The 21609-nt window shown below is 42.0% G+C and overlaps 1 protein-coding gene across 2 annotated transcripts in view; it reads right to left on the reverse strand.

Moving 5' to 3' along the window:
* Positions 1-1053: 1053 nt before the first annotated feature.
* The window catches only part of LOC125148406 (collagen alpha-2(I) chain-like), a 71036-nt gene continuing 50480 nt past the window's right edge, over positions 1054-21609 (reverse strand). Inside the window, exons 1-2 of one of the 2 annotated variants that reach the window (XR_007145535.1) lie at positions 21115-21158; positions 1054-2639 (exon numbers count right to left, since the gene is read on the reverse strand). Coding sequence is in view for 1 of the 2 variants with exons in the window: in XM_047826453.1 (XP_047682409.1) it covers positions 2561-2639 (79 nt within the window). In the remaining variant the exon portion in view is untranslated. Of the gene's footprint in view, positions 2640-21114; positions 21159-21609 lie in introns of those variants that run through there. The other variant, XM_047826453.1, reaches the window with a different exon arrangement.

Here is a 21609-nt window from a genome sequence, read left to right on the forward strand (position 1 = left end):
TCAAAGAGCTTATGTCTCCTACAGTCTGTTGGGAGGCAAAATTAGCTGGGGAAACAATTAGAGACCAGTTGAGTGTTAATTATGTGTTACAAGCCCCTGGGCACCAGAAGTTCAGGGAAGACAGAGCTAGGGCAGTTTTCTGCTTTCAAGGGAAAAGCACTTGAGCTGGATTAGGAGGCAGGAGGTGACATTCAGAGAAGTCTAGGCAAGTGGAAGGCTTTTCAAGTACCTGGTAACTTTTCATACCTTTTTTTTTTAATCTTTTTTTTTTTAGTTTTTGTTTAGGATTTGCCTACCCACATGATAACATTAGCTTGATGAGGGCAGGGACCGTGCTTTGTTCATTACTGAACACCCGGTTCCTGCAACAGTGCCTAGCACATAGTGGCTGGCCAAGGGGTACAGGAACAAATGAATGAAAGAGCAAATGGCCATAGCGTGTGTGCAGAACCATAAGAAGACTGGCCTATTTGGAAAGAAGGATGTCTCCTTGAGGACTGGGGGGCTCTCCAACAGATGAGCAAAGGAGCACCTACAAGGGCCTGAAGGAGATTCAAACCATGTGGCGAGTGAACCTAGCCTGAACAAGGTATGGAAGCCACTGACAACTGTAAAGTAGACCCTGTAGAGATTGCAAGAGGGGACTTGAATTTGAAATTAAACTAAAGCACAGACAAATAAAATTGTTCCCCACTGTGCTTGGTCAGCCAACAGTTATACTTAGAAAAAGGAGGGTCGCCTGGGTGGTTTAGTTGGTCAAGCATCCGACTCTTGATTTCAGCTCTGGCCATGATCTCACGTTTCATGGGATTGAGCACCATGTTGGATTCTGTGCTGACAGCACAGAGCATGCTTGGAATTCTCTCTCCTGTCTCTCTGCCCCTCTTCCCACTCACACATGCATTCGTGCGCGCTCTCTCTCTCTCAAAATAAATAAATAAATAAACATTTTTAAAAAAAGAAAAAAGATTTGTTCAGTCTTTGTTAAGAACCCAGTAAGATGTTAATGTGATCACAATACTTTTATTAATACTTACTTTTTAAGCAAATATGCTCATCTCATATTGAACCAGTTATTGGCCAAAACGTTTTGCTTTGTTGTTGTTGTTGTTGTTTTACATAAACTATTGTTTTCTAGGTCTTTCCATCTCATACTTGTACAGTTGATTATTGGACCTAAATGCAGTGCGTCACATTCTTGGCACATCCTATCTTATTGATTTTAGACCATCTTTCACCTTATGGAATTCACTTTAAACCTTGATCCTATCATCAATCACAGTTATTCCTCTTAGCTGGGTGTAATCCATACAGTGATCTGCAATCCCCCAAGGATTTGGATGCCTCACCATAATTTGGAGAGGTCAAAGTGGCCAGGAAGCGTTTACGGGCTGACACACCATCAGCCAAGTGTAAGAAAGAAATGATGAGGGTAGAGTTGGGAAGGAGTAACTGCTGGAATTCCAGACTGAAGGCACATCAGCCCCTCCCGTTTAAGCAACCCAGAAAGGTTTCTTCTAGGAACCAGCATTTAGAAGTAAAAGGGGAGGAAATAGTTTGACATGTTTTGAGGCCGGCAGAATTTGAAGCCAAATTTTGGGGGTGAGAAAAGGATGAGCCCCTCACTCCCTGGTGGGCAGATATCAACTCGACTTAGAATCGGGCTGTTTTGAATATTCTTCGCCTCTAGCTCTCAGGAATAGATCCTCAGGTGCCTGGGTGGCTCAGTGGGTTAAAGCTCAATTTCAGCTGGGGTCATGATCTCATGGTTCATGGGTTTGAACCCCAAGTCAGGCTCTGTGCTGACAGCTCAGAGCCTGGACCCTGCTTTGGATTCTGTGTCTCCCCCGCTCTCTCATGCGTGCTCTCTCCCTCTCTCTCTCTCAAAAATAAATAAACATTAAAAACATTTTTTAATAAAAAAATAGACCCCACTTTGGTGTCGTAGGACGTTTCTCCCCACTTAGCCATTTTCCAGGTTTTTCACTAGAATTCTGAATCGCTGAGTCTCCTATGTACCTCTCCCTGCACTCTGCCTCTGCTGTAAAAATCAATTACAATTGGCTTATAGCTCCAGTTATGGGTACATGTTCCATCTGCTCCCAGCCTGCACACCCTCCCACTGCACCACTGCCCACTCCTCCGCCTCCCCCACTGAACCCCCTCCCCATTAACGCTATCTTCCCAAGCAGCTCAGGAACACAGATGTTTTCACCCCTCGCTCCAGCACAGGGGTATTTTCCCAGTGTCTCTGTGTGTATGCTCCAGGCACCGTCTCTCTGGGGAGGGAGAGAGTAAATGTTTTCATTCCAAACCCTCAGGGTCAGGTCTTGTTTGTCTAAACTGTGTTTGTTGCTGTAATTATCAGATTAGCTGATCTCTGGCAGCAAGTTGGGGGCCAGGGGAGGGGGAGTATTAACCCTTTGTAGGATGGTTGCTGTGCTCCATCCTGGGAATCCCTTCAGGGGCAGCTGTCATTTCTCTTCTAACCTGGAAGATTTGGCTAGAATTCTTTTTGCCAGCCTAATAAGCCTCAGTAATAGTCTCTGAGTTAGTCCAGTCATCCAATGGGCTCCACTGCTTGGATCCAAAAGGCATTTAGCAGAGACACGGGGTTGAAAGGACATCTCTCCCGGGATCTGCTGGGAAAAAAGAAAGGGAGCTTAAGGAGGATCTGGATAAGTAACTCAACAAAGGGTATGGGTATCTCTCAGTCCCAATAAGGAAGCCAGGAGTGTGCACTGTATGGCTTCAGCTTGTCCACCTACCACCACTCCCTTAGCATAAATGCAGTGAGACTATCCAGCTCCATTTAGGCTTGTTTGGGATTTTCTGTTATTCAAAAAAATATCAAGATCATTTTTCACCACTGCTATTTAAACAACAACAACAACAACAACTCAGTTGTCTCACCTTGTTCAGCCATTCCCAAGCCTTTGTCATAAGACTCAAAAGGCTGGTCATGTCAAGGTTTTCTCATTTGCCTTTGCCTCCCACCCTCAGCACCACTGAACTTCTCTCTTGTCTCCAAAGATGCCATAAGCACAGAGATTGCTCTCTCCTCTCAACTCCAGGAGGAACAACTTCTTTGCATTTTCATTATCTATTTTACAAATGAATAAATCTTATCTCTTCAAACGGAGTGTATCCTTGAGTCCCACATGTTGGTCACCTGGTAAAGGACCTAAACATATAAATAGCTTAGTAAATACCTGTTGATAGCATTTTTCTAAATGTTTTTGCCATTTCTCACCCCTCAGTTCCTTTCTGTTTTGCGTTTGATTTTTTTTTTGTTAGTTTGATTGTTTATTTCTGGAATGGTCCTCCAATTTTTACTCGTCAACTTAGTTTCCCCTCTTCACTCCAAACACACACACACACACACACACACACACACAAACAGGGAAGCTAACATTTATGGAGTGTCTGTATACCTAGCACTATGCAAACTTATTCCATGTGCTTTCCAAATATCTTGTTTGACACTCAGGTTGGCTTGTGAGAGAAGTGCTATTACATAGAAGGAAGTCGAAGTTCAAAGGACTAAATCACACACACACACACACACACACACACACACTTCCACAACTGTAAGGGGTAGAATGAAGATTCAGTCCCAGGTATGTGTGACCCTAAAATGCACACAAACCCCATATTTCTAGCTAGGAAGTGGAGAAAAGTTCGTACAACTAAGGAAAACACACTTTTGCCCAAAACCTAACTAAAAACCAACCAATCTCTCAAGTACTTTTTCCCAACAAATACAACTATAATTATATCTATATTAAAAATAAAAGAAGGGTTGCCTAGATGACTTGGTTGAGTGTCCAACTCTTGACTTCAGCTCAGATCATGATCCCAGGGTCGTGGGATCAAACCCCAGGTCGGGCTCCACGCTGAATGTGGAGCCTGCTTAAGATTCTCTCTTTTCCTCTGCTCCTCTCCCCCAATTGCATTCTATCTCTAAAAGTAATAATAATAATAATAATAAATAAAAGTAAATAATAAAAAACAAGAGAAACTTAAACCCAACAAACATTCTGAATAATATTCTGTACAATAAAATAGTTTGGGCATTACCTTAGCATTAGTTATAAATCGAATTTGATTTATCTGTCCATGTCCATACTGTTTATAAAGTTGTCAACATTTGAAGGCAAGAATGATTTTAAAATATTCTATGTAGCCCACACACCGATGCACCAAACTCATATTGAGAAAAAGGCAACTGCTGACATAGAATATTCCTGTGTTCTGAGAGGACAAAATCTTTCCTCTCTATGAATATTGCCAGACCTAGTTCCAAATGTGGATTGGAAACAGATAGAGCTTCTTGGGAAGAAATGTTCACAGTCAGAGTTGGGCAGGAGTTTCATACTGTGCTCCTGGGTTGTACCAGAAGCAAAATTTAGATGGATTTCCATCAAAGCAAACAGGGAGGCAGCTTGCTTTTCTCCCTCCAGAGAGATGTTCTGTTCAACATGTAACCAGAAAAGATACTATCCATCTCCTTTTCTACCCAAAGGTCTCCTCTCCATGACACCTGCCCTCCCACTGTTTCTTATATCCTTTACTACAGGCCACCAAAGGAAAAAGATCCAACAGATCTTGAATTAGTCAACCAAACTATGTTTGGCAATTGTTCTGATAAGAGTCAATGGCAATGAAGTTGAAATGATTGTTTTGTTCCAAAACCAGAAATCTCACTTTAACCTGGAGAGAAAAACTCACTTGGCTACATTAGAAAAGTTTTTAAGTATACTGGGAAATGAAAGGACAGATGATACAAGTGCTGAAAGGAGATTCAAAGAAGGGCTTATTTTAAAAGATAAGAAGGTAGGAAAAATAGAAGGGTGATTTTGGCACCTTTGTGGCTGAGTACTAGCCACAGGTAAAGCAGAATGAGGCAGAGTATTCCAGAAAAAGAATCTCAGGTTCCCTAAATACCTTCCTTGATCCTGGCTCTAAATAGTGAGCTTGTTATTAAAACGCTCGAGGTCCCATTCTACCACTATAGCTGGGTGACCTAAGGTAAGGCAGATAACCTCTCTGGGATTTATCAGCAAAGCTGGGGATTGGACCAGATGACATTTAGGTTCCTTCTCTTGTTGATGTGTCATTATATTCAAACCCCTTTAGGGAAGGAAATAGGAAAGTTATTTAGAGAAATCATATTTTCTTGATTTAATATATACAAATGGCTAGAATAATGCCTTGTGCCTAGTAAGTCTACAGAAGTGTTAGACATTATTACGCCTGATGATGAGGCTGACGAGGATGGATCCCTGCACGACAAACACATTTTTATCTCTACATCTGTAAATTTCAGGAAGACAAACAATCCAGTATTCTGATAATTTTAGAGCCCTTTCTCTTGCAAAGAACTTGATTGGAGGGGAATGACCTGTAGCTGCTGAGAATTGAGAATAACTGTCATTCATGGACGGATAGTTTGCTAAGCAAACCACCACCATGATCAAACATGAGAATGTTTTCTTTGAAAATTCAGCTTTCTGGCAAGGGAATTAAAAGCAAAAGTGAATTCCTGGGACCTTATGAAGATAAAAAGCTTCTGCACAGCCAAGGAAACAACCAACAAAACTAAAAGGCAACCAACGGAATGGGAAAAGATATTCGCAAATGACATATCGGACAAAGGGCTAGTATCCAAAATCTATAAAGAGCTCACCAAACTCCACACCCGAAAAACAAATAACCCAGTGAAGAAATGGGCAGAAAACATGAATAGACACTTCTCTAAAGAAGACATCCGGATGGCCAACAGGCACATGAAAAGATGTTCAGCGTCGCTCCTTATCAGGGAAATACAAATCAAAACCACACTCAGGTATCACCTCACGCCAGTCAGAGTGGCCAAAATGAACAAATCCGGAGACTATAGATGCTGGAGAGGATGTGGAGAAACGGGAACCCTCTTGCACTGTTGGTGGGAATGCAAATTGGTGCAGCCGCTCTGGAAAGCAGTGTGGAGGTTCCTCAGAAAATTAAAAATAGACCTACCCTATGACCCAGCAATAGCACTGCTAGGAATTTATCCAAGGGATACAGGAGCACTGATGCATAGGGCCACGTGTACCCCAATGTTCATAGCAGCACTCTCAACAATAGCCAAATTATGGAAAGAGCCTAAATGTCCATCAACTGATGAATGGATAAAGAAATTGTGGTTTATATACACAATGGAATATTACGTGGCAATGAGAAAAAATGAAATATGGCCTTTCGTAGCAACGTGGATGGAACTGGAGAGTGTGATGCTAAGTGAAATAAGCCATACAGAGAAAGACAGATACCATATGGTTTCACTCTTATGTGGATCCTGAGAAACTTCACAGGAACCCATGGGGGAGGGGAAGGAAAAAAAAAAAAAAAGAGGTTAGAATGGGAGAGAGCCAAAGCATAAGAGACTTAAAAACTGAGAACAAACTGAGGGTTGATGGGGGGTGGGAGGGAGGAGAGGGTGGGTGATGGGTATTGAGGAGGGCACCTTTTGGGATGAGCACTGGGTGTTGTATGGAAACCAATTTGTCAATAAATTTAATAAAAAAAAAATAAATAAAAATAAAAAAAAAAAAAAAAAAAAAAAGAAAATTCAGCTTTCTTACTTGGCCATGATATGGACTGGGCTGCCTTGGGAAATAGTGAGTGTCCCCTTCCCTGGATTCAGGGATGCAGACATCAGGGGACAGGGTAGACTACATTGACTTTGAAGGAACTTTCTGCCAAAGTCTCCATAATTCCAAAGCAAAGTCTACCAAATATTACAAAGTGTCCCAATGCCTGTAGGCTGCAGAGTAGCTGAGGCTGGGTTTCCACCAGAATATCTCATCCCATAAAAGCATAACATCAGTGGCATAACATTGGCTGAAACATCTTGCATCTTAAGCAGTGAAGCTGTGTCTTCTAAGCCTTTAGTTGAAATGTAATTCATGGAGAGCAGTACTGAGCAGTATCCCAGCTCATTCTCTCTTTTTAATGCTGAGACTGAGAATTAAAAACACTAAAGGAATAACAGAACTGCACAATAAGAGAAGGGCCAGAACCCAGGGCTCTGGATTTTTCCTAGATCTTCCTCTCCATGAAGAGATGGAGTTATCTTGGGCTGAGGATGAATAAAAACTCATATGTGGCATTAGAGCAAGATGGATGGCAAGTAAGACAGAAAAGGAAATAAGCAACCAGAACAGAAGGGCAAAAGGGCAGAAGATAGAGAGTTGGAGAGGCAGAGGGAGAGAAAATAAGGAAGTGAAGGGACTTTTCTAAAAAAAAAAGTTTATGCTCAGAATAAAAGAGATGTAGAGAGACATTTCAAAAGGAAAAAGATTGCAAAGAAAGATGGAAAGATGCATCAAGTACTAAGAAATTTAAGTGGGAGAGGATAGGGAGAAGAGACCTCCTGTCTACTCCCCGAGGATCTCAGCCTATCCAGCATGACACCAATCAGTTGTTAACATTGTAATTAGGAGCAAAGCTTCTGTCCAGCCACTTTATATCATTTACCCCTGCTTCTCTCTGGAGGGCTCCCTCCCTCCTTCCACTTCTCTCCATTTCCTTCTTGACATCACTGTTATCACTCTTTGTTGACTGTGAGGTGGTTGGTCTGGAGAACCTTCAATGCCTTCCAACCCTCTGAGTCAAAAACTATTTTTGCTTTCATATTTCTTTCTTCTTTCTATCTATGCTATCTCCTTTATTGGGATCTGGGGTTCAGGGAATAAAGTGAAGACAAGCAATGGGAGTGGGGAAAACTCACATGACAGCTTAACTGTATGGCTATTCCTCAGCCATCTATTTTTTCTGGTTGAAAAAACCCTGTAAGAGTTGATTCCAGAGAGCTTGCTTGTTATCAGGTATTAGTCACCACTAGAGGGAGAAGCCGTGTGTCAGGAAAGCTAAATGTTATTTTATTAGCAACAATAACAATGATCAACTAAGTAATTTAATAGTACTTAAAGATAAAACCATAGAACCTGCCCTTGCGGGGCTCACAAACCAAAAGTGATAGCCCTAGGTCTCTCCAGTGCACTAATAATCATCACTGCCTGGTATGGAGCACCAAGGTGCTGGGGACAATGCTGAGCTTGTGACATTCATCAAGTTCTTTAATCCTCGTAACATCCCAGTGAGGCAGATACTGTTGTCATCCCCACTTTATGGATGAGGAAGTAGAAGCCTAAAGATTAAGTGATTCACCAAGATTCTTCAACCTGTGACAGATTGGGATTCAAATATGCTTGGAGGCACTTTACTAGACTTCCTCCGAGAGTCCCCTTTCTGCAACAACCAGAATCCATTTAGTGACTCAAGATTGGCTGCAAGAGGAGTGAGGTCTCCAGATTCATCTCACTTCTATTTCAACACTTATTTCAAGGATTCATGCTTGAGAGCCACTCCCAAGCGCCCTTTCTTCCTGTGTCACCTGTGATCTAACCTGCTTCAACCTGTCTGTTCCCTCACCTGTCTGAACCTGCAGATGCCCACACTGAGGGATCTGTGGCCCAGGTTCCTCTCTCTCTTCCCCCCTCTCCACCAATCCACCCACAACCCTAACTACATCAAGCCTTCCCAGCTATGGTGGTGTTACCCCCAACTAACTGCACATGCCTCTGACCTTTGAGGTTCCTATTTGCTGCCTGTCCTCTTCATAAATCTGATGAATGATTGAATCAAGGAATATAAACCTCCTTCAAGACATGAGATTCTGGGGCACCTGGGTGGCTCAGTTGGTTAAGTGGCCAACTTCAGCTCAGGTCATTATCTCATGGTTTGTGAGTTCAAGCCCCATGTTGGGATCTGTGCTGACAGCTCAGAGCCTGCAGTCTGCTTCAGATTCTGTGCCTCCCTCTCTCTCTGCCCCTTCTCCATTCACACTCTGTCTCTCTCTTTCTCTCTCAAAAATAATAAACAGTTAAAAAAATTAAAAATAAGTTAATGAAAAATATTTAAAAGACACAAAGTCCTGCTCTCTAGAATCTTGTCCTTCAATCCAAGGCATGGTGTCTTTTTTATAAGTACTTTCTGCCCATAGCAGCAATCCAATAAAAACCTTCATCTGGGGTCTGTGCTAATTTAGAATTTAAAATCACTAGCTTTGAGGGATTATACAAAGCATTCATGTAACCAGGATTTGGGGATAGAAGAGGACATAAATATTTTTATATAACAACTATTAATACAGTTATTATAAGTCACATTATCAGTTTTTACTTTCTCTAACACTTTTTTTTAGCTCAGTTTGAGGATTACAATTGCCTGAAGACTATAAAGTAATATTAATATTAAATATTATAATTCAGACTTTTATTTTTTTAGATGAAATTTCCCCATGCCTCCAATCCTCTGCCCCCTCCCCATCTGCCCCACTTCCTCCAGGCATCCCCAATGGTATAACCTATATGAATAGGGCCAGGTATCCTATGAATACTTTGTAAATATTAACCAACTGACTGTCTAAATGAATTAATCTATTTGCTTCTGATATAAATGCTTTTTCTGTCTCTCAAATTCAAATCATTTCCTCTCCTTTCACTAACATGGGCATTCATGCATTCAATTCAAACAGCTATTTACTTAGGGCTGTTAAGGACTCCACAAATGCGCAGCTTGGTAATGGTGCAAGACAGTATGAGAACAAGTCCTCATACTAGGGCCACCGCGATAGGGAAATGGAAAGAATGTGAGCCCTGACCACAGCAGACCTGCATTCAAAGGCTGCCTCATTGGTGCAGTTGGAGTACTGACACCTAATGCATAGGGTCATTGATAAAAGTGAACACTTTGGGATGTTGTTGAGTGCTGTGTGCATTTACCTCTTCAATCCTCTCAGATACCCAACATAAGAGGGAAATGGGACACAGTGGGGTGGGATGATTTGCCCAGCCTGAGATCTCACCACTAGTGGTGGATGCTGCTGGAATCTGAACACACTCTTAACTCTTCCTTGCAACGCCTTGTTTGTGGGCATGCCTTCACATCCCATGCTCTTCTCACACTAATGCTCAATATGTTAGTTTCCTTTACCAGCTCCCCTCCAAGAGAGGACAGTAGGTTCCAGGTATCATGTCACTTTGATGTTGGAGAGATGTGAGGGTTCTGGCTCTAGGAGCAATGGTCCATTTGGCCCCCAGACCCACTGTTGGCCCAGGAAGGATGAAGGAGTCAAAAGTTGGCTTCTTTCCCCTTGAGGAGATCTGGAGGGCAGATGGGAAATAGAGCTGCAGCCAGATCAATCCTCAGCCACTCTGGAAGGACTGCAGTTCGATTATGAAAAAGATCCCCCTTTTGTCTTTCCTGGTTGCAATTTGATTTGGTTTCATCTTACATTCACAGTAAATGTGCCTTTCCTTTGATATGTTCTCTCCTTGTTTCTGCTCAAAACAGGGAAGATGGGAATTTGTCTCCACCCAGGCTGGCTCAAGGAGAGGATCGAAGTGTCCATTGGGTTAGGTGTGGTGATGGCTGCTGGAGAATTGGGGTGAGAGCAAGACCTGGGCAGCTGGACAGGGGAGACAGAAGGGGTGAGTCCGAAAGCTCTGATGACCCATCTCTACAGCAGAGGACTCTACTGCCAGCCTTCACTAGCAGGCTTTTTCAATCCCCACAAAGGGATTCGGTGCTCCAAGGGGTCGGAAATAGAGATATCCTAATGCCTTGGAGTAGAAGGAAAAGACAGGGTGCAGGCAGTGTAGTACAGAAAGAAAGACATTACAAAGCTTTGGAGCCAAAGACACCACCTGAGAGATTTGAATAAGTTACCTAACCCCCTCTGAGTGTCCCCGTGTATAATGGTGGTGATATACAGACCTCTTAGGGAAGCTGGGCAACCCAGTGAAATTATGTTCATAAAGGGCCTGGCAGAGGAAGTAACCCTTGAGAAAGCACCCGGGGAGGGGGGCATGGAACATTCAGGCTACAGCCCCAATAAGTGGTAGAATTTGGCTTTTGCTAAATCCTACCCAAAATGTGGTTAGGCTAAAATTAACTAAAGTTAGTTTATTTGGGAAAGGAAAAAGAAGAAAAAGCTGCAAAAGAACTCCACTGTCACGGAGGGTAAAAATGGAAAGGCACATTTTAGGGAAAAAAAAAAACATTGTAAATCTAGAAAGAAATATAGAGTACCTCAATAGAAAGTCTAAATTTAACCATTAAAAAAAAAAAAAAAAAAAGTCCAGATGCCTGAGGTGGGAAAAAATTTTGCTGGCCATTCAAGTAAGATGTTTATAATGGAAATAGAAAAGAGGCTATTAAAGAATGATGGTGGGCGCCTGGGTGGCTCAGTCAGTTAAGCACCCAACTTCACCTCAGGTCATGATCTCACGGTTCATGGGTTCAAGCCCTGTGTCGGGCTCTGTGTTGACAGCTCAGAGCCTGCAGCCTGCTTTGGATCCGTGTCTCCCTCTCTCTGCCCCTCCCCCACTTATACTCTGTGTGTGTCTCTCTCAAAAATAAACATAAAAAAAAAAAAAGAATGATGGTGACAGTAAGGTAAAAGAAAGCGAAGCCCACATATGACTCCTGACTTTTTTTTTAACTGTGGCAAAATACATATAACATAAAACTTGCCACCTTAACCATTTTTAAGTATACAGTTCAGCAGTAGTTATTGTTGTGAAACAATACCACCACCCATCTCCAAACCTCTTCCATCTTGCAAAACTGAAACTCTGTCCCCACTAAACAGTAGCTCCCCATCTGTCTTCCTCCAGCCTCTGACAACCACTGTTCTACTTTCTGTCTCTATGAATGTGACCACTCCAGATACCTCATAGGTGGAATCGCACAGTATTTTTCCTTTTGTGACTGGCTTATTACACTTAGTATAATGAATTCCCAACATACATATATTTATTTTATTATATTATTATATTATGATATATAAGTGTCTATTTATATTCATATTTATATTTTCATATCTATATATATTCTGAAATCATTTGCAAAGTGATTTAAATAAAAACTCAGATCCTAGAAAGCTGGCATGATATGATGCCAATTTCTGTGTGGAAGAAATATAAATATGGCTCTTCCCAGACCTGGAGAAAGGAGTGGATGCAAATGAAGTGTGAACACAGTGAAACCCCAAATGCAGTCTTCAGGACCAGAGATCTCCATCCCTTTCTTGAATTCTTTTGTGTTGCCACAAGATAAGAGTCCAGAGGGGTGTTGACCTTAATATTCATAGCCTTTCTCTTCATGTTTTCTGTAGGGTCCATCCCGTTATTACCCTTCCCAGGATCTTCACTCTAGCTCGTAATAAGCAGGCAGATAGTCAGTTAGACAGATCATACTTACTTAGAACTTGCCATGTACCAGCTACAGTCAACAGTTTAAGTGGAGAGTTGTTAAGAGGAACTTGTAGTGGACACCATAGTCACCTCCCAGATTGGCTCCTTTCTCTCCTAGATTTTGAAGCAGCTGTGGAATTCAGAATCTTCCTTCAGCTCTTGGAGTGAACTTTGGTTTAAGTGAATCAGTAAAGTCCATCACACTGGCCACAGTGACTGGTTTGGGAATCAGTCCATACCATAATTCTGGTTAAATGAGACATGTTCACAGAGGTGAACCAGGAAGCCCAAAGTTTCAGACATCCCACATTGAGAGAATAAACAGTGTTAGTATGAAGGCAACGCTATGGACATCAAAGTCCTTGATGATATGGTTCACCTAATTCTGGATCTGTATCACCTAATCCTGGTGCTCACCCTAATTTCCCTCCAGTTATCTGGGCCGACAAATGCCTCTTATTGTTTAAGCCTCTTGAGTTGGGTCTTCTATTACTTACAATTGAAATCATCCTAACTAATCCCTATAGACTGAATTTTGTTCCCTCCAAATTCATTTATTGAATCCCTAACCCCAATGTGATGGTATTTGAAGATGAGGTCTTTGGGAGGAAATTAGGTTCAGACAAGGCCATGAGAGCAGAGCCTCCATGATGAAATTAGTGTGCTTATAAGAAGATACAGGAGAGAGCCTTTCTCTCTCTCTCTCTCTGCCCTGTAAGGACATAGCAGGAAGGCAGCTGTCTGTAATCCAGGGATAGAGCCTCACCAGAGCCTGACCATGGCAACCCCAGGCCTCTGAGATGAATTACAAGCAAGCTACCTTTGGGGGTCTCTGAGAATGGCAACATCACTTACGTAAATAAAAATGACAAAGAAGAACAAGAAGGAGGAGGGAAGAAGAGGTGAGAGGTAGTGTGGTGAAGGATAATCCATTTCCCTTGTTACCACCAGAAAGGAACAGTGAAAGCATCATCAGAAGTCTGGGAAAGGGCCACAATGGGTCCACATAGAGCCAATAGCTTCAAAATCTTGTATTTTTATCATAAAAAGTTTGAAAATTCTGTGTTCTACTTCATAATGTGCCTTTACACTTTTTATATCAAGATGTGAGAAAATCTTGAGAAGTGCCATTTCATCCCAAATCTTTGAAATAATCGCCTGGCCCTACCGTGCCTATCCTGGCCCATTATACCCCAATGTGAGTAACACAAATGCATCAGAAAGAGCGTTGACCTCAAAATGTTCAAATCTGAGTTCTTTTTCCAATTCCATCCTTTCCTAGCCATGTGACTTTGCAAAACCACTCACCGTCTTTAATCTTCTCTTGTCTCATGAATAAAAAGAGAACATGACATCTTTTCTGTATTTCTCACAGGGCTGGCAAGCTCCAAGGAATTAATGTGAGAGAAAGGACTTGGGAGACCAGGAAACTCTGATTGCCATGGCCCTGCAGGGTGGTACCAGTATTATTCCAAGACCATTTTGGAAGTTTCCCCAGCCTAGACTAACCCATTCTTGAATTAACCTTTCCTGTTTATTTCCATACCTGTTTATCCAATCCTTGCACCTATGTTAGGAAGAGGAGTACAGAAAGCAAAAAGAATGATAAAGGGCTATTTATAATCAGCTGCCAATGGGGATAAAAGTCATCTTATTCTCTGTGACTTGGCATGCCTTAGTTCCCCCCATTTCTACATCTTCCACCCTTATTATGGAATCTCAAGTATCCCTGTTCAGAGGTATTCTGAGCCTGTATCCCCTGCACTTGCCTTATGAACAATTCACCTAAGACATGGGGTAGAGCAGGAAAGACAAGCTGGTTTCATCTTCAGCACCAGCTCTGATTCACTGGTTCTTGAAACACTGTATTAAGAAGTAACAACAACAACACCACCACCAACAACAACAAAAAAGTCATTCAATGGGAAAGTTTATAGAGATGGATTAGAGACGCCTGTGACAGGCACAGAAAGTGAGAACAGGAACACATGTGCTGTCACTGGCCACCCCTGGTTTAAAGGTCTAAGATGAGTCAACTCTTAAGTATGCACCAAATATTGAAAGCTGGAAGGTTTCCAGAAAAATCTCAAATGCAAGGATTTTCACCCTTGGGGTCTTAGATTGGTGGGGTATTTATAAAATCAGTAATAATGGCTTATGTCTTATTTTTAATAGTATGAAGGGCCAACTCCTTGCCTCTGATGGGGTTGACTAGGTTAACTAAATGTCAAGTTTCTTTTCTTTTGGATAGAATAGTATCAACTGTATTCACTGACCCTAGGTGTATCACACTAGTCACTGTAACTTACATTTTTGAAATTACAGAAATTTTTGGAGTATCATTGGCCAACCAGACAGTCCATCATGGAACTCATGAATAACTGTGGAATTGAATAGAGCAAAGACCTAAGATAAATGACTGGCTTCAAAGAACAATCCTAAAAAGAAAAAAAAAAAGTCACAGTGATTAAGAGGTTGGGAATCACTGTTCTAATGAAATCTGATGTTAAATTTACTGAGAACTCTAGAGGCTTTCAATTTGGATGACTCTATGAGTTTATTTCAAAATGCCTACTTCTATCTTAGCATGTGTTACGTGAGATTTTTTTTTTAATAGCAAATAGCTTTCATTAAATAAGTAAATATCTTTTTGTTGGGGAATTCTAAAGGATTCAGCACTGTGTACATGCACTGCACTTAAGCTTTTAGGAATTTATTTTACCACTTTGGTACTTTCAGTTTGTTTGAAAGCAGGCTCTCTTGGGTGAAAGGCTCAGCTGGCATTTAAAAGCTGTCAGTTTCTTTAGGCAACTAGACTTCCTGGCTGAGTAGAGAATGTTTGTTTAGTTTTGGTCACATCCTATTGTGCTACAAGAAGCTACACGACATCAATAAGAGAAGTAGTAATTTTTGGATTTTCTTATTCTATGTATTATTTTTTTCTAGGTTTTTTTAGGAGCCACCATTTATTTCTATATTCTGAGTTTCCCTTGCTAATGAATTCTTGCATTTTAAGTACCAACCATTGAACAAGGGGCTGCAAGATGGGTAACAATGCCAGAGAGAACCCTCCATAGAGAGTGACACGCTGGGGGCTGGGGTGGCCTGAACAGGAGTTGAGCATGGAGGAGATTACAGGCCCCTGGGTCTCTCCTAAAAGCAGTGGGGATGTGGTTCTAGTCCTAGGGGGCCTCTCTACTGGTACTTCCTGTTCCACTCTTTCTTTTCCTCATTCTCTTAAATTTTCCCCTTCTCTCTCTACATCCTGTTCTCCTTTCCTTTCCCCTTTGTGTTTCTGTTCTGTCCCTTTTTTCTCATTTTCCTTCCATTCTCCTGCTTCCTCGTTTTCTTCATTGTCTCTTCCCCCATCCCCTCTTTCTTGTCCCATCTCCCATTCTCTGCCCTTTGTGTGAAAACTATTTTCCACTTACAGCATCAGTCTGTGGTTCCTAAAGGATGTTCCACCAAGTGCTAGATTCATGAGATGTACTGTGGAAAATAAAAAAGATGCAAGGTGGGTCTGGATCTGTGCTTAAATAAGCTCAGGAACCAGGAACCATTGTATACAACCACCCCTCCATGCTTGGAGCTTCCACATCCCTCATTAGCATTTTACAGGAGAAATCCTGCTGTGAAAAAATAGGTCTAGCCTGATTTATACCAACGTTCCCCAAACCTCCTTGACCTCAGTGTCTTTTCCCTCCAAATAAATGAAATTCATTGAGAATACATTTTGGGAATCCTCTCATGGTAGAGCCTCTTGTCTTGACTCACCCTGGAACTTCAGAGAACTGACTTCATCCAGTATTGCTTGATGTTAAAGAGTCTTCTCACCTGTCTGAGCCTTCCTCAAGGCCATCACAGCCAGTCCTTTTCTGTCTGTCCCCTTCACTGCCCAACATTGCAGCCACCCACCAGGACTCACCTCCTAGACTTAAAAAGTTCCATACAGTTCACCTCTCATGTTAAATATTTAAGGTTGATCAGTTTTTGTATTTTGGTTTCTTTGCCTAACAAATTGTCAAAGATTGTTTTTAAAGAATAATATGCAGGGGTACCTTGGTGGCCCAGTCGGTTAAGCATCTGACTTCAGCTCAGGTCATGATCTCTTGGTTTGTGAGCTCGAGCCCCAGGTTGGGCTCTGTGCTGACAGCTCAGAGCATGGAACCTGTTTTGGATTCTGTGTCTCCCTTTCTTTCTGCCTCTCCCCTGCTCGCACTCTGTCTCTCTCTCTCCCTCTCTCAAAAATAAATAAACATTAAAAAAAAAGAAGAAGAATATGCAGCATGGCAACAAGCAGGGGAAGGTTTGGAGTTCCTGCTAGTGGTGCTGTAAGTTGGTATAATCATTCCAGAGGGGAAATTTGACAGTATGTACCCAAAGTCTCAAAATGCTACTTTGGGGACTTTATCCTAAGAAAATAATTAAGGATGTAAGCAAAGATTTAGGCAAGGATTTGTTTACTGGAGTTTGTTTGTATTGCAAAAACTTGGAAACAAGCTTAATATACAACAGCGGGAGTCTGGTTGAGCATCCTGTGGCATATGCAAACGGTGGAGCATTGTGCAGTCCTTACAAGTAGAGTTTTAGGGGACTATGAAATAGAAGCCCCAAATTAATTGTGTGTAAAAATTACACACACACACACACACACACACACACACACACAATGTGAGCCCATTTTTTGTGAAATCAACATTCATGAGTGGGATATATACATATAAAAATGTAAGAGTATTCACCAAAATTTAGCAGTAATTATCTCTTCGTGGATAGTGGGATTTCAGCAGCTTCTTATTGATCTGTGACTTCTGATTTTTATATAAAGAACATGTGCTTTCTGTTTATTGGAAGGAAACAGTAAGTGAGAAAAATGAACAAAAATAGTTGGTGATCCTATGCAAGCTTTGCTATAATTTAAAGTCCCAGCTGACTCCAAATAGGGTCCTGTCAACACCAACTGGGTCTTTTCTGTCTCCTGGGGTGGGGGGAAAGGCTCCATGAAGAAGGTCAAAGACAATGTCAACCTTCTTTCTGCTCTCTGAGGAAATCTGGATACAAGAGCCGGTTTCTATGTTGTGTGATGCTGCAACTTACAGGGAAAAAAAAAGATCAACACATCCCACCATCTATTTATTTAATATTAAAAATAATATTTCACTGAGTTTGGCTGGCGTCAGCTTGAGCAGTTACTCATACAGGAATTCAAACAAAAGCAGCATTGGCCCTAAGCCAGTGGGCTGGTGCTGGGTGGTCCATGTCCGTTCTTAGCTCGGAGGAGCTCCTAGTAGCTTTCAGACCTGCTTCGGTTGGGAAGATGATGTATTCATTTATTTATTAGAAATGTTTTAACAGGAAATGCTAATAGTTTGTGTTTAGGGAGAATCACCCAGGACAGCTGGAGGCACCCAGCAGACATGACAGGGAAGGAGACTGCTGCTTTTAGTCTTGGAGTCAGATCAGAGCTATTGTAAGAGTCTACACTGCAGCCCAGCACACCAAATTAGCCCAAAAGATCCTGGTTGCTTTGCTTTAGGACAGAAGAGGAAGGAGCAGAGCCATTCTTTCAGATGCCCTGTTTCCCTTCTCTATTGCCATTTGTTTCCTAGAAACCCAAAGATGTGTTTTTGATGTGGCTGTGAACACAGATGTTGGCTCTACTGGGAATGAACAGGCCCTGTGTACATAAGCCTCCAGGTGGGAGTGTGTGAGCTGAGGTGTAAGAAAGCATATGTGTAACTCGAGCCCACTTTTAGTGTGGCTGTGGACTGGTGGAGTCATGTGTGAGTTCAGGGGTTATATGTGCACATCCTTTCTGTGTATGAGGATGGGTGAAAGACAAGTGTTTGCAGGGTATCTCAGGCGTGTCCTCAAACTCCAGAGTGCATTCCAACGTTGGATCACATTCATGGGGACTTCTGAAGCGCCCAGAGAGAAAAGGAGAGGGGAGTATAAATCAAGCTCAAATATATGTGTAGGAGAGGAATATGAGCAGGTTTGAATCTTTTTAAAAATCTCTTCCCGCTGTTTTGGAAGAGTGTAGAACTTTACTCATGGGGGAAGGGCGTGATTACAGAGCCGTGAGGAACAGGGTCCAATGTGTAACCCAGTCTAGCCCGACAAAAAGGCTGTTCCTGTGTTTCCAGATAACAATGGAGGTGAAGCCTGACCCTGGAAACCAGTCAAGATTCCCAGAGATAAACCCTCAGGCAGCAAGAACACTGTCAATGAAAAGAAACTGACCTTTTGCCTTCTGGAGTCACAGAATTCCCACAAATGCTATGGCCTCATCAGCTCTGGCAGGCTCACCACCACAGCCCCAGACTTTGACGCCAATTCATAAACAGCACAGAGGGTGCTGCTGGGAGCTCTGAGGAGGGGGGCTGTACTAGAAGTCAGGCAGCTCCACCTCCGGCACCTCAGAAAAGAGCATGTCCCCTACTTAGATTTTCTTCTGGAGGTTTATCTTCCCTCCAGGCTCACAAAACGATGAGAGAGCTCCTTAAAGGGTTTTCCTCTGCCCTGTGTGGTCTGGTCTGCAGAAGGTACCTCAGGTGAGTCTTTTACCTGACAGAACTATAGGTGTTCTCAGTCTGAACTGAGAGCCTTCCTAAGGAATGCACAGTTGTGGAACAAGGGACAGAAAGTCTCAGGACAGGGGCAGTAGAGAACTGGAGCTGAAAGTGACGAGGAGACAGGAGAGAACAGGAGGGAGATGAGTTTGTGTCTATGACAGTAAGAGGAAAGCACGAGGTTGGAAATTAAGTTTCTTGTTTAAGGTCACAAAATTAATCTCTTTTAGCCTCAGGTTCCTCAGAAAAATGGGAATATTAGAGTTTCTGTTTTTTAAATCCAATAAAACAGGATTTTATTCCTGTATAACTGCTTTCCTGCCCAACCTTAAAATGCATCAAGCATCACATAAGCCTCTAGAACAATGGTTTTCCATGTTGGCTGCCCAGGAACTGTTTGGGAAGCTGCCGACAATGTTAGCACATGAATCCCACCTCCAGAGAGTCTGATGGAATTGGTCTGGGTGAGGCCCAGGGTTTCTCCGGGTTTCTCTCTCCTTTTCCGAATCCTCTTGCCAACTCCTACCCTGACTGACATGTGCTTCCTAAAGTTCTGCTTTTTGTTCTCATCTTTCTCTTTATTTCCTCTATATATCCCTTCTCATTCACTTTTACTTCTTTAACTATCACATTTTGGGGGATGATGCCCAAATCTAAGTCCCTGATCTTTCTTTTCTTTCTTTTTCTATCTCCACCCGGAGCGATGTTGAAGCTCCAGTACATGCCCAGTTCTAAACTCAACATGTTGCCCCAGTGCTATTTCATCCCTTGGCTTCCCCATTTCTGTGATGATATGCCCTTCACTGTCCTACCACCAAGGCTCGAAACTTTAGTGTTCTCTTTGTGTGATGATTTTTTAAATGTATTGACACAAGAATGTTAATACATAACTTCTCTGCCCTGACATAAACCTCTCTACCATCTACCCATGAAGAGAATATTGTCTTTGATGGCTTTGCTAAGCCTTCCCTGTAAGGAGAGTTCTGCCTTTCTCAGGATGACCCCTAGGCCTCATGACTCAAAATTGGGAGAGTGGATAAACAGAGACAAGACAGAAGGAAAGGACGAGGAGAATAGAAGACAGAGTCTCATGAGCTGACACTGTTGAGTGTTTCAGGACAGAAGAAATGGAAAGTGAAGGGTTAAGAGAATGAGACACTCCAGGGCTAATGAAATGTAAGAATTACTGAGAAGACAAAAGTGATGTTTAAGAATTGTTCTTAAAGCTTATGAGTGGTATGCTTTTTAAAGTTCTCGGAGAATGGCAAGCAAAATTCTTGGTTAGTTTTAAAACAATTTTGTTTGCTAGGCTTTTTTCAGATGATAGTTGCTTTGAGACTGGGTCATGTGGATGTCCAGCTTGTACCTGGGTTATACATGACACCCCCTTCCTCCCCACTTGTCATATCTAAACGGTTGCCAAACCTTGTAAATTTTTTCCCTTCTAGGCTTACCACTCTTCAACTGCCCAGCAACACCATACATGCCAGCTCGACTTCCTCATATCTCAAACATTTTTTCCTTTGGATTTCAGCTCATTCTGTTTCCTGCACCCAGAATCACTGCCCATTCCCATTGTTTTAAGTTCTTTCCATGCTTCAAAGCCCAGCTCAGATTCTACCTTCTCAAGAAGACCTTCCCTCTCAATGCTCCATAGTCTACATTCCTTCCTGCTCTTGCATACATCATTCTGAAATCAACAGTAATAATGATGATGATACCAACAGCTAACATTATACTGAGCTTATTATGTGCACACACCATTGTAAATGCTTTGCACATATGATTTCATTTAATTCTTACAAAAACCCTATGAGATAGTACGGTAGGAACTGAGACAGGATGGGTAAGTGACTTTTCCCACTTTAAAAAGCTATCATTGACTCAGATAGGATCTGAATCCCTACAGTCTGCATCATTGCTATAGAGCACTGACACTTTAACACTTCAGTACATGCCTGAAATGTCCTTGTCATTCCTCTATGTCTACAGGCATAGACGTTTTCATTTGTTACTACTTTGCATTTTGCACCTCCCCCCATTCAACACTGTCAGATGAGTGCTTGTGCTTCACTATCGTCAGATTTACATAGTTACTTAGCAATTCCCACTGGCATCCAAATAGAAGACATCAGCATGTGCATGATCAAGACTTTGACTTACAGAGATCCACTTTAGGTTGAAGTCTTAAGGGACACTTAATCTAAGAGCAGGGAGCCTATGTTTATAAATCTTACCTTTGAGTTTCATCTTCTTCCTCATAATGTCTTTGACGTGTCAGCTGTAAAGCAAACCACAGAATGGCCATACTTGAGTGAGGCAAAGATTTAATGCTGGTGCTCTAATTCAAGTGGCTGTACCTAGAACTACAGTTGTGTTTTGCCAGTCATTGTGAAGTACACACACAGTGATTTAGTGCAGCTTGGTTTATATTCAGAGGCAGCTCTATTCTAACATCTTGGAGTGAGCAATGGGATCGCTATGAGAGCAGAAGGCAATTCACTTGGTCAGGAATCGTTTTCAGGTGAAGAAAACGAAAGTTTTAGTTGAGAAATACAAAAATCAATTCTTTTTAATTATTTTAAACATATAAAGAACTTTCAGAATAAAAGCTTTCTTTGAAGCTTAAATACAGACATCCCATTCCGGAAGTCCCAAGATAGAGGACTGGTTTCCCCCATCTGAAACAACCAAAAAAGTTGACAGAATAGCTGAAATGCAGTTTGAAAGGC

The sequence above is a fragment of the Prionailurus viverrinus genome, chromosome D2 (genome assembly GCF_022837055.1).
Source record: "Prionailurus viverrinus isolate Anna chromosome D2, UM_Priviv_1.0, whole genome shotgun sequence".
NCBI lineage: Eukaryota > Metazoa > Chordata > Mammalia > Carnivora > Felidae > Prionailurus > Prionailurus viverrinus.